The 14,731-nt window shown below is 37.8% G+C and overlaps 1 protein-coding gene across 3 annotated transcripts in view; it reads right to left on the bottom strand.

Moving 5' to 3' along the window:
* The window catches only part of THSD4 (thrombospondin type 1 domain containing 4), a 288,268-nt gene that overhangs the window by 216,979 nt on the left and 56,558 nt on the right, over positions 1–14,731 (bottom strand). For all 3 annotated transcript variants that reach the window (XM_071755032.1, XM_071755030.1, XM_071755031.1), the window contains one exon: positions 2,983–3,425. In XM_071755032.1, coding sequence (XP_071611133.1) covers positions 2,983–3,425 — 443 coding nt within the window. The remainder of the gene's footprint in view (positions 1–2,982; positions 3,426–14,731) is intronic.

The following is a 14,731-nucleotide window of genomic DNA, read 5'->3' as shown; positions in this document are numbered from 1 at the left end:
AACTTCTTACATTAGGTGTCTAATTGCAGATACCTCAAATTTCTCTCTCCCTACACTTTATGTGCAGCCCTGGTTTCTGAAGCTTAACTGATTCACATGAACTAATTTCTAAAAGCTGAAAATGTGAAGAATATCCTCTTCATAAAGCATGTTAAAACATATGAAATATAAATTAAATTTTTACTTTTGCTAAAGAATCTGAACAGTCTTCCAGCTGCCTGGAAGGAGGCAGAGAACTTTTCCACTGGTTGCTAAATGATACAAACATATTTGGCTGCTCTGAAGGACTGCTATTGCTGTCAAAACATATTTGCCTTGGAAGCCACCCAATTTAATCTTACCATGCTATCAAATGTGAGCTTATCTCAGTCACAAATGTACATTCCTCTTATTGTTTTATGGAAGTCTGCTAAAATTACAGCTTTTATATTAAGTCCAGTACAGTAAATCGGAACAGCACACAAAGTTTCCACTGACTGTACATACTGTGAAAAACACAATTTTTTTTTAATAGCCTGAAACCAATTTCCAGTGTCTCTCATCTAGTCAACACTGAGCACTGTTCTACACTATAAAAATCATGTCTAGATTAACTTAAATTTTGAAACCCATTTTCAACATAACCGATAGGGTCAGTAATCTCCTTTGTAAATCGAGTTTGCACTGTGGATTTTGTAAAATAAGGAAAACTATTAGGTTTGTCATTGTAATAATTTCATTTTCAAATAACATTTTTTTTGTTCTCACTCTGTTTTTATAGTCACCACCAAAGAATCTGAAAGTTATGCAATCTAACAGGGCTTTAAAGCCACCGGGGACCTCCTAACTCAAGATGGAAATTACTTGTTACGCAAATAAGATTAAAACACTGACCTTGAATCCACAGTCTTTAGTCAAGGGGCAGTGTGTGTGTGGGTGGGAAATCAACTGCAGTACAGAAGTTTGCACTGTGCTGAGGGAAGCACAAGAATTTTGAAGAGCAAATGCCCCCATCATACAAGAAGGCAGAGGCATAATGGACATTATGATCATTTTAGTATTACATATGGCAAGGCATTATTAGGAAATAACACAGCTTCATTTCAGCACACAGTCCATGCTATTTTCTGCTTGTTGTCCACCCATGTTCCAGCTGTAACTGCAGTGGTTGTTTCTGACTGCTCAGGTCTCTTTGCCTGCAGAGGCCACCAAATCAGCAAAGGACATCCTGCAGGGAGGGAAGCCCAGCTGTGCCAGCAGCCTGGCAGCAGCTCTGCCGAAGAGGCCAGGCCAGCAGGGATTCCCTCAGACACCGAGGGCTCCAAGGGGCTGCAGCAATCAGGCTTTGAACGACTTTGTGCCGATGGTTCAAGGCCAAGCTTCCAGTATCAGTAATAACCCAGCTCTGTAGTACAACCTGTATCTGCTACACTACACAGCTGAGAACAGAAGTGCATTATTATGGTGAGAGACTATGGAAAACAGAAAAAAAAAACCTCAACTTTGGCAAAATTGCAGTCATGTTAACACTGCTATCAACAGCCTACCTGTGGCATTCTCTGAATTTTTATAGGAACATCAGTGCAATATTGAAGATACACTCAGTAGGTCTAGGCTACCCATTTGCATGCGTTTGAAAGAAAGACAAAGCAGTGATTACTGGAGGAAATGGCCAACGCCCAGGAAGAGCAACATCTGAACTGCCAATCCTGCTTTTTGAAATTTATGTTTCAATGAGACAAACAGGAGGCTAAAAGGTTAATTTCTATTTCCAAATGTTCTTTTAGGTGGGGAAAATTCCTTGCAGGGGCTGAGGATGTCTTTATCACCAGCCACAAGAGTCCTACTGTCTTGTTCCAGTCAGGCTGGAATATTGCCTCAAGGTAACATTCTTCTTTTGTTGGGGTCAGCAAGATGTCTTTAAAAGGGGAATTACAGTTGATTGCTTCACCTAAGAATCTTAAAGAAGCGGATGACATGAAAGCAGATTTTCGGGTCTGTTTTTTTAGGGGGGGGGAGGTTTGTTCGGTTTGTTTTGAGATTTTTTTTGTTAACTACCTCCCAAAAATATAAATCTCCATGCATCTCCCAGAAGAGAGTTGAGAGGGAAGAAACCAGAAAGCTCCCGCCTGCTGAAATACCTATTCTGAGGAAAGACAGACAGAATAGAGACATTTCAGGAGCACTCCCTTCCAGATGAGATGACCTCCATGCCTGTTCTCCTCAGTTTCCAACTGGAAAAACATCTATTTTCCTTCCATGCATATATAGAAAAAAATTAATAGATTGGTATCTAAGAAGAGAAAAAAGTGTTTTTCCATAAACAGGAAAGTTAACTGGAGCCAATTGTGATAGCAGGGTTCCATCCAGCCTTAAACACTGAACAGCTAATAAATGGTATTGATATAAACATGTACGATGCTTAAAATACTGCATCAAACAAGTATATTTTCTAGTTTCATCAAACAGGTAATTTTGCTGAAAGAGGTGATGGAAAACAAAAAAGGGACAAGAGAAAAAAAAAAAGCCCATAAATAGAAACCCTCTGAAAAATACAAAACAAACCTAGAATTTTGACTAGAAAAACAGTGAATGGACAGTGGCCATTTTTTATGAAAAAAGCCTTATTAGTATTTTTTTCAACCAATTAAAGTCAGAATGGCTCTTGAAGTAAAGAATCCAATTATAGAGCTGTTATGTGTTCTGATCTTTATTAGCAGAGAAGGAAAAATATCTCAACAAATCATAAAGCAAATCTTAAAGGGAAATAAGATAATCTGCCTAGTACAATTGTACAGTAATTGTATCTGTCCTTTGGTATTAGCATATAAATAGTTAACAGGGAGGATGGCCTTCCACAGAAGATGGTCAACATTGTAAATTTCAGACTCAGTCTGTAATAACTTTTCTGTAAGTATTTAAAAATTTCAACTCTAATCTGACATGTCATTCTTAAGACACATCTTTCACAGCAAGAAAAAAATGTGTGTTACAGACACATACCTCTTCTCTGGCTTGGTGTTCTGCCTCTGGGACTGAGAATGCCTGCTGCCTCTCAATGCTCCTCTGCTCAGGTGGCTGTTGTTATGGCCTCCGGAGGAAGCAGGGGCCCAAAGGCTAGCCCAGAGCTGCTCTTCATTCCTGTGAAGTGGCACAGAGGTGCGGATGGCAGAAATGATATGGCCAGGATAAGCAGACAGGGAGTCCTCACGGTGGCGGGAATTCTGATGAGCCAGAGTTCTCTCCGAGGCTGGGAACTGCCGGCCCGGCCTCCGGTAGCTCCTCTGGTGGTAAAAGGCTGGGAGGCAGGGCCGTGTCTGCTCCATCACACCACCACTGCAGCTCCGAGAACAGGCAGACCAAGGGCCCCAGCTTCCCCACATGCCTGGGATTCCTGCACTGCTATCCTCAGATGCATCTCCCTGCTCTTCTATCCTCTGGGGAACCTGTAGATGCAACAGATTGATTTAGGAACAGTCAATCACACTGTAACACCAGGAGACATCCCAGTAACATCCCTTTTAAACCATTCACTCTACAGTCACGAGTGAAACTGAGGGACATAGGCAGGAACTGGTTTTATTCATGCTCTGTCTAATGGCTGCCTCTTCTGCCACTGCAGGAGAACATCTACAGCCATCAACCACTCAGACCAAAAGTATTCTTGGTCTATCTGGATAGGAATAGATTTTCTTTAGTTCTCAGCAATGGAAATCATTGCATAATGCAAAGGTTGGAAATGTGGAGATTGAAAACTATTATAACAGCAAAGTCAGGAAGCAAGGTCATTTTTGGTGATGAACTAGAGTCCACTCTCTTCCACTTTGGTGCCTCAACAATGGAGATTTCTAGGGGTTGCAATAATATTTCAGTAACTCCCATCTAATGTGGAACTTTTTAGGAAAGCAATAACGTCAGAGGACAGGCTGAATTCCAACCAACAAAAAATACAGTAATAGTTAACTCTTATATTACCAATTTCCCCCCATATTAATGCTTCAAGGAAAAGAGTTACTGAAGATGACCAGCCCAATCCAACATTCACAGAAACTCCCAAACTTAGTAAAAGATAGAGGAAACTGTTGGTGTTTGGTGTTCAGTGCCACTTAGCCCATAGTCAGAATTCAGCAGCATAGGCAAAGTGAAATAAAGCAGCAGCCCAAAGACAGTTTTGTTGTTTTTTTTTTTTAATCTCAAAGTTGGAGGATAAGGAAGGGCAGGAACTGGTACTGTAAGGAGAGTTAACTCCTCAAGCTGTGGCCAAAATAATAAAATATCCTGATTTTGTGGTTGGCATGGTATTAGCACAGCCTAGAAGTTAAAACCACCCACCCTCATTTCCCTGTGGACTTGTACTCCAAGCTTTACTCACTGCTGGAGCTAGATATAGTCTGGATTTTTCAGTGTTTAAAGCTGGGCAGGGTGATCAACTTTGTGGCACAGAAACTAGATGCATTTTCATTGGATATTTAGTTTTTGTGTTGCTTCCCTTGTCCAGCTGGCTCAATCACAAGTTCTCAAAGCAGGCTTCCAAGGTCTGATTCTAACAGTTGTTAATATGTAGAACATTTTTTTAAATGAGCATCCTTTAATAGCCAATTTATAGTCTGAATAACCTTTGTACCAACAAGTGTGCACACATATCAATTCAATTAGGAGACAAAAAATGCATTGTTCACAAATACTTGCCATACACATCCAGCCCTATTCACGTGTGTAGCTACCTCAAAGTAAGCTTTGGTAAGACATCCTGGTCTGTTTGTCACTTCTCCCCCCTTCAAAGGGTGACTCCCTTAAGCACAAAACTTCCATTAAGAATTTTACTTCAAACACTATTGTACAAAAGCAAAAGATTAACATCTACATACTTTGCCTCTAGTCACAGATAACAAGCACAGTCACTAGCTGAACTGCAAGCCACCTATGCCAAGGAGCAGACAGTGCTGATCAGCCAGCTGGAAACATGGCAGGCTTTGGCAGAATGTGGTTTCCAAACAGTGATTGAATACACCCTTACAATATGAAAAGCAAAGCCAGCTCAGGGTTTGTGGTGCTGCTGTGTAACAGTCAGTTGTGGTCTCCATAATCTGAAACATTTCCCCACTCTGAGACTGCTGTCACACTTTCATCACCAACCACAGAAAAAAACTGCATTTAATTATAACTTGTGAATAATAAAAAGCATCTGCATTAGTGTGGTATGTTACCCATTCCTGCAATGTTATTTGAAAACAGGAGCAGATATCTCAGCATTTAACATTTCTGTCTTCTACGGGTACTTCATTTGGCATCAGCCTTTAAATCCAATAACCTCTTCAACCTAAGACCCCATAATGTTAAAATTATTAATAACATGCAAGAAGATCTTGGTTTTTGGCTGTTACATTGACTTTCCTATCCAATAACAGAACACCACTGGCTCACAATTTGACTAAACAAGCTATCCTGCAGTTTGCAATTTTTACAGTGAATACTTACTGTTCATATTTACACTACACACTAATGTAGCTCTACCACACATGTAAAAGATAACACTTACACACAGACACTCTTCTAGTCTGACCCCTGTTTGCAGCAAAATTTAGTTACTAAAAAGCTAATAGATCAGACAAGTCAGGTTTCATTTGTCTGGACTATTTCTATGATGGTTCAGTACCCCATTTTTTTTTTTAAAAAAAAAAAAAGGCAAAGACTCATGCAGGCAACAAACTAAAGTCTACTTTTCTGCAAGCAACTCAAGTCCCCAATAATGTAAGAAATATTTCATAATGCAGAAATAGAAAGTGATATAATATTGACAAGTGCTGAGCTGTTGCAGAGAACTTTCTGCCTATCAAGCTTCATTGCAGCAAGAATTGTTTCAGATAAAATGATACTTTAAATGACTGAAGGCAATGTGAAGCAATTCTATACCCCTTAATCTTCACAGTAAGATACTTTCAGATATAGAACAAGAAGATTCAATGTAGCTAGTTAAGTAAGAACATAAAATTAAAACTAACCGAAAACTACCAACATAAAATCTTACACTGATGTACAAATTAATCAACACTGTTAGTTATAAAATGAAAAAAAATTAAGATAGGAATTTTCAGCAGCAAATCAGCAATTTTTTTTTTAATTAAGGCCTCAATTTTCTTACTTTGAGAAAGACAAGAACTACAGATGAATCTTTAGACAAGATGATATATGATTTATGACATAATCTACTCAGTGAAACCTACTAGGAAAAGACTGAATAAACAAGATGCTCGGCTTAGAATATGGAAAACATAGATGGCAATAATTAATCTTCCAAACAGTTTAATAATAAATACAAAGAGCTGTTCATTTTCTCTTCATAGAAATTTCTTCTCTGTGTCTGTAGTCAAAACACAATTAATAGCTGATTTAAATTTAATCAAAGGTGATCCAAATTAGCTAGTAGGAAAAACTACTTCGAGGAAAGGCAAGCAAAGCATGAGAACAGATTGGAAATCTCAGCATCACAGAGCTGGATCCCAAATCTCTCCCTAACCTCTACTTCTGTCCTAAAGTATGACTGAGGAGCTGAACAACAGGACCACAGGTTGTGTCCTTAGGTTCTGTGGTTTCCAAGTTACCCCATTTCCAGGTAATGATATTCTACCACTGCGTCCACTGCCAAGAAGTTACAGGTAGTGATGTGAGACAGCTGAAGTGGTACAGAACATCCCAGAAACACGATGTATTCAGAGATTCCTCATGCTATCACCTTTTCTCCCTCTAAAAATTACCCATGAAACAGCACACTTTCTAAACCAAAGAGCTTGAGCCTGCACTAGGGAACAAGTTAAATGCAGGCTTAATTTTCTTTGTCAAGTCACAAAAGTAATTTCTTTAATAAAACCACATTGTCTGCATAAGGGAGAGATCAAGTAACCCATTTAATCTACTTGTCCATAGTTCATGATTAATTCCTTCTCTAGGTGACCTAGTAATATTAATTCTAACTACAAATGCACCATCAAAAAGATTTCTATCTACTGCAAGTTAATCAACAACTAAATGTTTTGTGCTACAAATTCAATCTATTTTCCCCCTTAATTTCACTCCAAAATTCCATCCCTTTCTCTCCTATATAGTTTTCAGTTAGCTGGCAGGACAAGATTTGTAAGTAGAAGCAATACATTGCATTAGGTACAGCTGAACAAGAAAACATATAAGGAGAAGACAAGGTGTACAAGTGCTTGCAGTTTATTCATCTGCACTAATACCTGTCAAGCTGCTCTCAAAGATTCATAGTGGGAGGTGTCCCTGCCCATGGCAGCAGGGTTGGAACTGGATGATCTATTAAGTCCCTTCCCAAACTATTCTGATTCTTCAAATCAGAAGTTTCCTTCATAATGACTGTTATGCACCAAATATGTTCCATTCTACCACCTTTTTGACAGAGAGGGAGCAAACTGATCTAAGGGCTAGATTTTTAAGTCAGATGCAGGGTCTGCCATCTGCACTCTGCATGCCTTTCTGTTCTTTTTCTGTTCACCTGTTTTCCTGTAGTTTGTTAGTTTGCTACTTTCGTAAGCAGAAGCTGCATTATATGAGATCAGTGTGCAAAGAGTATATAAAGACTAAAAATTCATTTACATAAATGGACCTGGTGAAAAAAATACCCTTATTTTAAGCAGTCACAAATTATCTTATTTAATGACAACCTGTTTGAAGCTCAGAACTTCTCAATATTAGGATCATTTACTTAGAAATTACATAAGAGAAAAACATCAATTCCAGCCCTAAGACTGTTTCAGAATGTTTTGGGTTTTTTTCACTTTCCCCAGGTTCATGCCCTGTGTATCACACTTGCTTCCTTGGGTTAACAAACCAATTTAGGACAGACAGTAGAAAATGTATCACCAAAATATTTTCTCAAATCCACTGTGTACAACTCCCATGTACTTCAATGCTTCACTAGGCATTTGTTTGCTCTGTGTACAAAATCTTCCGCATTGATTCCACAGAGAAATAAAAAAATTCACATGGAATATTTACATCCATGAAATTTAATCCTAAATGCAAAACTGAAAATCCACAACTAGCATTTGACACGTTTGTAATTCGTTGAGGAACTACAGTGCAATTAAGTTGGTTTGATTTTTAATATTTCACACACATATTTTACTGATATTCAGTGCAACCAACCAGCACGAGAACGTAGATTTCACAATTAGAAAAACTCTGTGTATCATGGGTAATAAATTGAAAAACAATAAACTCAGAATAATTTACAATACTATGGTTCTTGAGTCCTTAACATATTCACTAATTTTTATGTTCTGGGAAAAAAAACAAACAAAAAATCCACAGACAAACAAAAAACAAAAAAAACCCAAACAAACCCTAAATATATTCTTCATTTGCTTACTTCCAAATTTTAAGGATTTCACAAATTTCAAGTTACCCTACAGAATTTTAAGCTGTAGCTTTTAGGTGACTAATTCTCCATTAAATCACTGCCTAATGCAATCATGGGCATTCCTCTAGCTTTAAACTTAAGATAAGCATTGAGTCCTCACTTATACTATACTGCAATCTTAGATGTTATTCAATCAAACATGCTACCAGTAGACTAATACAGATTGCATTTTAAATAGAAAAAGTTTCTCTTGAATTCATATAATTCAGCAATCACTCTGATCCTAAATAAATAAATTTTAAAAAACCAGCAAAAAAATAAGTGCACAAGCTACTGAAACACAATGCAAAATTCTAGTACTGCCTCTGTTCAAATTTAGAAATAAGATCTGCAACTTGGGATTTCAGCAGCAGTTGTTGAAACTATACTATGCAAGAATGTTCCTGAAAAGGAAATATCACTTGAACTGTAAGCCACAAATATTTCAAATGTAACCAGTTGTGTGTCAAGGCAATGACTGGCAATGCAATGCTGATCTAACAAACACTGATTTTAAATACTGTACGATACTCAGCCTATTAAACTATAGCATATGTAAAAATTAACTGTTCAGGAAAGTAGAAAAAAATGTAGGTAAATCAGAGGCCCATTTAACCTGGCATTATGCTTCTGACTGTATGGAAGAAGCAAAGGTTTCAGGGGCAGTGTAAGAACCAAGATACATTCAGACATCTGCAGAGATTCTGATTACAGCTAATCAAGAAATAAAATACCTCCTTTAGCTAAACACCATATTCAAATTTTGTTTTAGCATTTTACTAATCTTGGATTCCAAAAGATTGTGAGTTTTACATGAAAAAGTGCTTCCTTTTCCTCTGGTTAGATATGAATTAGAAAGAATTTCTTTACTGAGAGGGTGATCAAGCATTGGAATGGGCTGCCCAGGGAAGTGGTGGATTCTCCATCCCTGGAGATATTTCAAAAGAGCCTGGATGTGGCACTCAGTGCCATGGGCTGGGAACCACGGGGGGAGTGGATCAAGGGTTGGACTTGATGATCTCTGAGGTCCCTTCCAACCCAGCCAATTCCAGGGTTCTATGAAGCCTGACAATTCACTGTGACTCCCAAAATTTTAAATTGCGATGAATTCCATATTCTACATTATGCAATGATGTCTGATTTGAAGTAGCTGACACAATCCAGTTCTGGGGTGTCTCTCTGAAATTCAGCAGTCATGATCTGTTCAGTCTGTTTTTGTAAGGAAAAGAGGCCTGAGTTTGGACTGTCCTCATTCCCAGCACCTTTTCCATACATGTTGGCATAGATGTTCAGTGCTGCATACAGTACTCCAAAAGTGAATGAATGATGGACTTTCACAGTAATAATGATCATAATGCTTGGTGACAGCTATATACCTTTTAGCCAGCTACATAGTTACTTAAGCTGCTATAGCCACAGCCAATGTTACTACAGATTTTGCAGATATTGAGCAAGCTATAGCTGTCCAAAAGCAAATCTGAAAAGGCATACGAGACGACTGCAAGCTTTAAATCTGGAGATACCTAAACCAAACCAGAAAATTCTGGGTTTTACCAATTTCAGTTTATATTTTAAAATGTAATATTTCATAGATTTTATTTCTAACTTGTTATTCAGTAATTCTTTTTCCTGGTTAAATGCCCTGAATTTTAACAGATTCATGAAAAAACTAACTGCATCATGTTCCTCATTATACATCTGAAAGGGAAGTAACAGTATTGAATATATGTCTTGCAAAACACTATGGTATTACTTTCACCCAAAGGCAAAGAAATTGTATCCAGAAAAACATTTTATCACCTGCTCAGAAAAATGCTGCCAATAGTATTCACTTAGTAAACTCACCTTTACATGCCAGTATCACAGTGGAATTAACAGAAGCCAGAATGTTTTTTTTTTTTAATTTTATTTTAAGCTATTACTATCACATTTGTGTCATGCTTCCTAGAGCAAAAAGCTTTAATCCTAGAGCTCAACACCCTTCAGGCATTTTTTCATTTTCATTTTCAGGTCCTTCTCATTATGCCACACATGATAACCCATGCTATGACACCCAACTGTCCCCATCATTAATAAGAGTGTTTGAAGGCACTTGGAAAACATGAACACTTCTTATTTATTCCATTTCCCTAGGGCTGCACCTCCTTTATTTTATAGTTCTGACAAAATGAAGATTTTGCTATAGCACAGCCTGTCGCAGCTTTTGCCACAGCCACACTCAGCCTGACTGAGGATTCAAAAAGCCAGGATAATAGTATAGTGTTTTATTATTAAAAATACATATGTCATATTCAGCATAAGATGAACACAGTATGATTCATGAACATTCACCATTTCATTATATAACTGATCAATGATCAAACCCACAAAATAATCTTTGGCCTCTTAAAACTTCAAGAGTGTAAAAAAAAGAGCAGGCAGACTCACAGAAACTAGAACTAAACTGCAGTTCAGACCAGAGCATGCCAAATTTTGAATGGGCTGAGGAAATTATAGTTTAGTTTTAGAATCTGTTCAAGTGTAACATTATTGTATTTCCCTGCCAGTGTTGTAAACACATCCAGTCTAATTCTTTCACCAGCCTAGACATCTTATAAGAATATTCTTCTAGTACTAGCTCAACTGATTTTCCATAAAAGCCATTCCTATATATCCATGACAATTTCCCAGCAGAAAGTCTTTACAGTCCATTTTATAGATGTTCATTTGCAACACCCATATTTTTTATGCCTCTTACAAGAAACATGTGGAGCATCGGTGGTGTGATAAAAAACAACCTACCAAAAAACCTCTAAAATTTGCAGATAACTTCTTGGATATCTCAAGGCTAGCAGAAAAATGGAGCAGAGGCCAAGCAAAACATCATGACACAATGTGTACATGTCTGCCTGGTTAGTATGCTCAGCTATTTTAATCCTTCAGTGCATTTTGAAGCCTTTAATCAGGGATGTAGTAAACCATTTGAATTTTACAGTATGTGGCAAGTGTAAATATTAGCAGCTTAAATGATTTGGGTTTCCATTCTTTGTATAAAACCTCTGTCTGAACATCTGTGCCTGTGAAGATTAAAGGGCTAAAAAGCATGGAAATAGAAGACCTTTGTGTTCACAAATCACTGAAGGGACTTACAATGCCTGAAAAGTTTAACTGCCCCTTCAACGAACTTTGACCACATCTGAAGAAACTTTAATATTATTTAAATAAAATAAAAAGTAAACAGCTCTGAAAAAAGTTCAGAACCATTTTTGTGCCAAAGGAGCTTGAAGCTTCCTCTAAGTTTGGATAATATTTTTCACACCAAGACCACAACCGTTGCACTCTGTGAGCCAAGTGTTGTAAGGCAGATGTTTCTTTCTGGTTTTCTGTGAGACTTAGGCCTCAATTCTACCAACTCTATGTAATCACTCCTTATCTAGACTAGGATCTAATCTGATTTATAGTAAGGTTAAGATGACAAGTATCAGGCTCTCACTGTATCACTGATTAGGCTTCTTTATTTTACTAAACTACTTTCTCCTCATCAATTATCAACTCTTAAGTCATTAACTGTTAAGTGACTTTCATCTGACCTAGGTCACTCAAGCTTGTAGTACCCTAGGTCCTTTCCAAGTCAGTCATCTTCAGCTGTGACAAAGCTGTTGCTGTTCTATCGTATTTCTACACTTAGAAAAATTCTTTGGAATCCATTTGCCATGGAAATATAGATTTTAATTCAGAATGTCTCAAGGTGTCCCAATGAATCATCCACCCATCAACCCAGAAACAGAGAGGACAAGGTGGCCTAAACTAGAAAGCCACATGCTCTAACAGAAGAACTCATCTGTGAACCCAAAAAGCTTCTCATCTTCATCATTGCTCTGATCCAAAGCCTGGGACAGAACTAGCATGCAACAATACTGCTTTGAAGGAAAATGAGAAGCTTTTCTACGACCTCGGAAGTTCACCTGCTCTGGAATCCAACTGGAACAAAGATCCTTTCATTTTTCCCAGGGAAACACAGAATGAGCTTTAAGCTCCTCATGCTCCAAGCTTAAAGAAGTCAGTATCTTTTAATTAGAAACATTAAATTGGAGGTCCATGATAAAACAGACTAAAAATAACAAAACCATTGGTTGTGATTTTTCTAAGAGTATATTTGCATAAAATAATGTATCCTTATCCAATCTCCTTTCCTCAAACAAAGAATTTTATTCCCCAACCATTTTTATCTACAACCTCATGGACAGGAAATTGGTAATAATGCAGAGACAGCAAGCAATTTTTTTCAGCTGTTGTTTAAAATATGTTGAACAAATCTTGTCTCCCATTTCACAAAAATGGCTGTAATTAGAGCAGCAACATCATTAGCTAGAACAACTATTTTGCCAAAGTTTCAACAAATGCAACAGTTAATGTCAAGCCACTGTGCTGAAGGCAAGCAGATACACCAAGCAGTGGAAATCTGCAAGAGGAGTATGAACTGCATCTCAGCTGGTAGTGTTTTATGGAATTAATGTGTATAAAAATACAATAAAAATGGACAGTAGTTATAAAAAAGGATAAACATTACAAGGAAAAAAAATGACACCTGCAAATACTTGTTGCAAGGAACACATGTACACAGCAGCTGTACACAGATAAGTGTTGTCTAAACTGCTCTAGTAAAATTCAGTTTAGTGTATGCAGCCCAGCAGGACAGAATCAGAGTAACTTTGTAGTAATCCACCTAGCAAGAGCTGAGTTTCAGCTCAGCAAGTCCTGACAATTTACACATTTCAGTCACTGCTATCTTAGGACAGAGCTTCACTCTACCTGGATTGCAAGGAAGAACACAGCCTTCTGTTACATCCTGCTTCTCAGCATAGTGACCAGCTCTGGTGATGATCCCATGGTACTCCTTAGAACTATTAGGTGTCTTGGCCAAAATCCAGGATTAAATATAAAGTACTTGGTCTATCTCCAATTTCCTCCAATGTTTCAAGGATACAGTAGACTTGCTTCATGCTTCACCTGTTACTCTATTACAGTGTGTTCAGATTAATTAGGTAGCTGCATCCTTACCAGATAATGGAATAGTGACTTTTATGGGGTGTGGTAGAGTAAAAGACCAATATAAATGAAGAAACACTGCCATTCACCATCATTATGACAATATAAATCAGTGTAACCAGTTATTCAGGATCACAGTTATTGAGTTTCCTACATGAATCCTAAAAATGGTATCACAGATTTAGTAACTGAATTTTTGTCATTTGAAATAGTACTCTTAAAGTTATCACCCTCTCTGTAAACTCTCCTTCTATCTTCCCAATTGCATCTTTATCATCCTGTTTCTACAGCCCAGCTGAACCACTGCTAGAGCAATGGTGAACCCTTTGCAGTAGTGGAGTGAACTGAAGCAAGCAAGCAAGCAAGATTGCCATGGAAAGTAAAGATGGAAAGACAGAAAGAGGAAAATAAATCAGTGACCTATTTTTTTACTTTCTCAAAGACAGAGGAGAGCAGAACCAAAAGTATTCTCCTTTGCTTTGCCCTTCAAATAAAGCTGTCCATTAGTCTAAGAATATGCCAGAATTCCTCAAGTCTTAGCATTTCATTTTACTTGTTGCATATAAATAAATGTTCCATTCCTAGGACACACTTCAGGGAGGTACAGGACTGCCCATGAGCTCTATCCTGCAGCAAACAAGTAGATGTTAAACAATTTGAAAATTCTAGATAGGAGCATCAGTGCAGACAAGCAGGGAAGGTGCAGTATTTTTAATCATCCTGAAGCAAATGGAAAGTGCACAGATCCTCAGTCAACCCACAGATTACTCTGACAGATTAATTTGTTTAAAAGAACTTCAGAGAAGATCCTAAATCAATTTCATGTAGTCTGTCAAAACAGTCAACAGGGCTGTTTTGTGGTGGATTTAAGCAGAAAAAGGGAAACAGAAGTAACTCAGCAATTACTTCTACTAGAAGTAACAAAAACTTATGTCTAGTGAAAAGAAAAAAGAAATAAAGCCAGACATCCAATCAAACCAGAAAAAACTCACCCCTTCAAAACCCAGTATACTACAGATGGGAAAGCTACTCTGAAGTATGCATTGATTATAGCAATTCCCTTTTATTAACAGAACTGCTATTTGTGTAATAATGGCTTTTGGCCATTTTACTGCATTGCTACCCAGGCTACATTTCCTCAATTCCCTGAACTGCTCCAACAGCTCACCATGACCAAGCAAGGGATCTTGCCCACCTTTCCTTTCTGCCTGTTCCCCTCTTTTCCCTCAGCTTCTGTTCCTGGTTCTGTACCTCATTTCCTCTCACTTAGCAGTGAGGACCCCTCAACAAGCATATTCAAGTCTAACACAA

This window comes from Heliangelus exortis, chromosome 11 (genome assembly GCF_036169615.1).
Source record: "Heliangelus exortis chromosome 11, bHelExo1.hap1, whole genome shotgun sequence".
Taxonomy (NCBI): domain Eukaryota; kingdom Metazoa; phylum Chordata; class Aves; order Apodiformes; family Trochilidae; genus Heliangelus; species Heliangelus exortis.
This window is presented reverse-complemented; position numbering and strand designations above follow the sequence as displayed.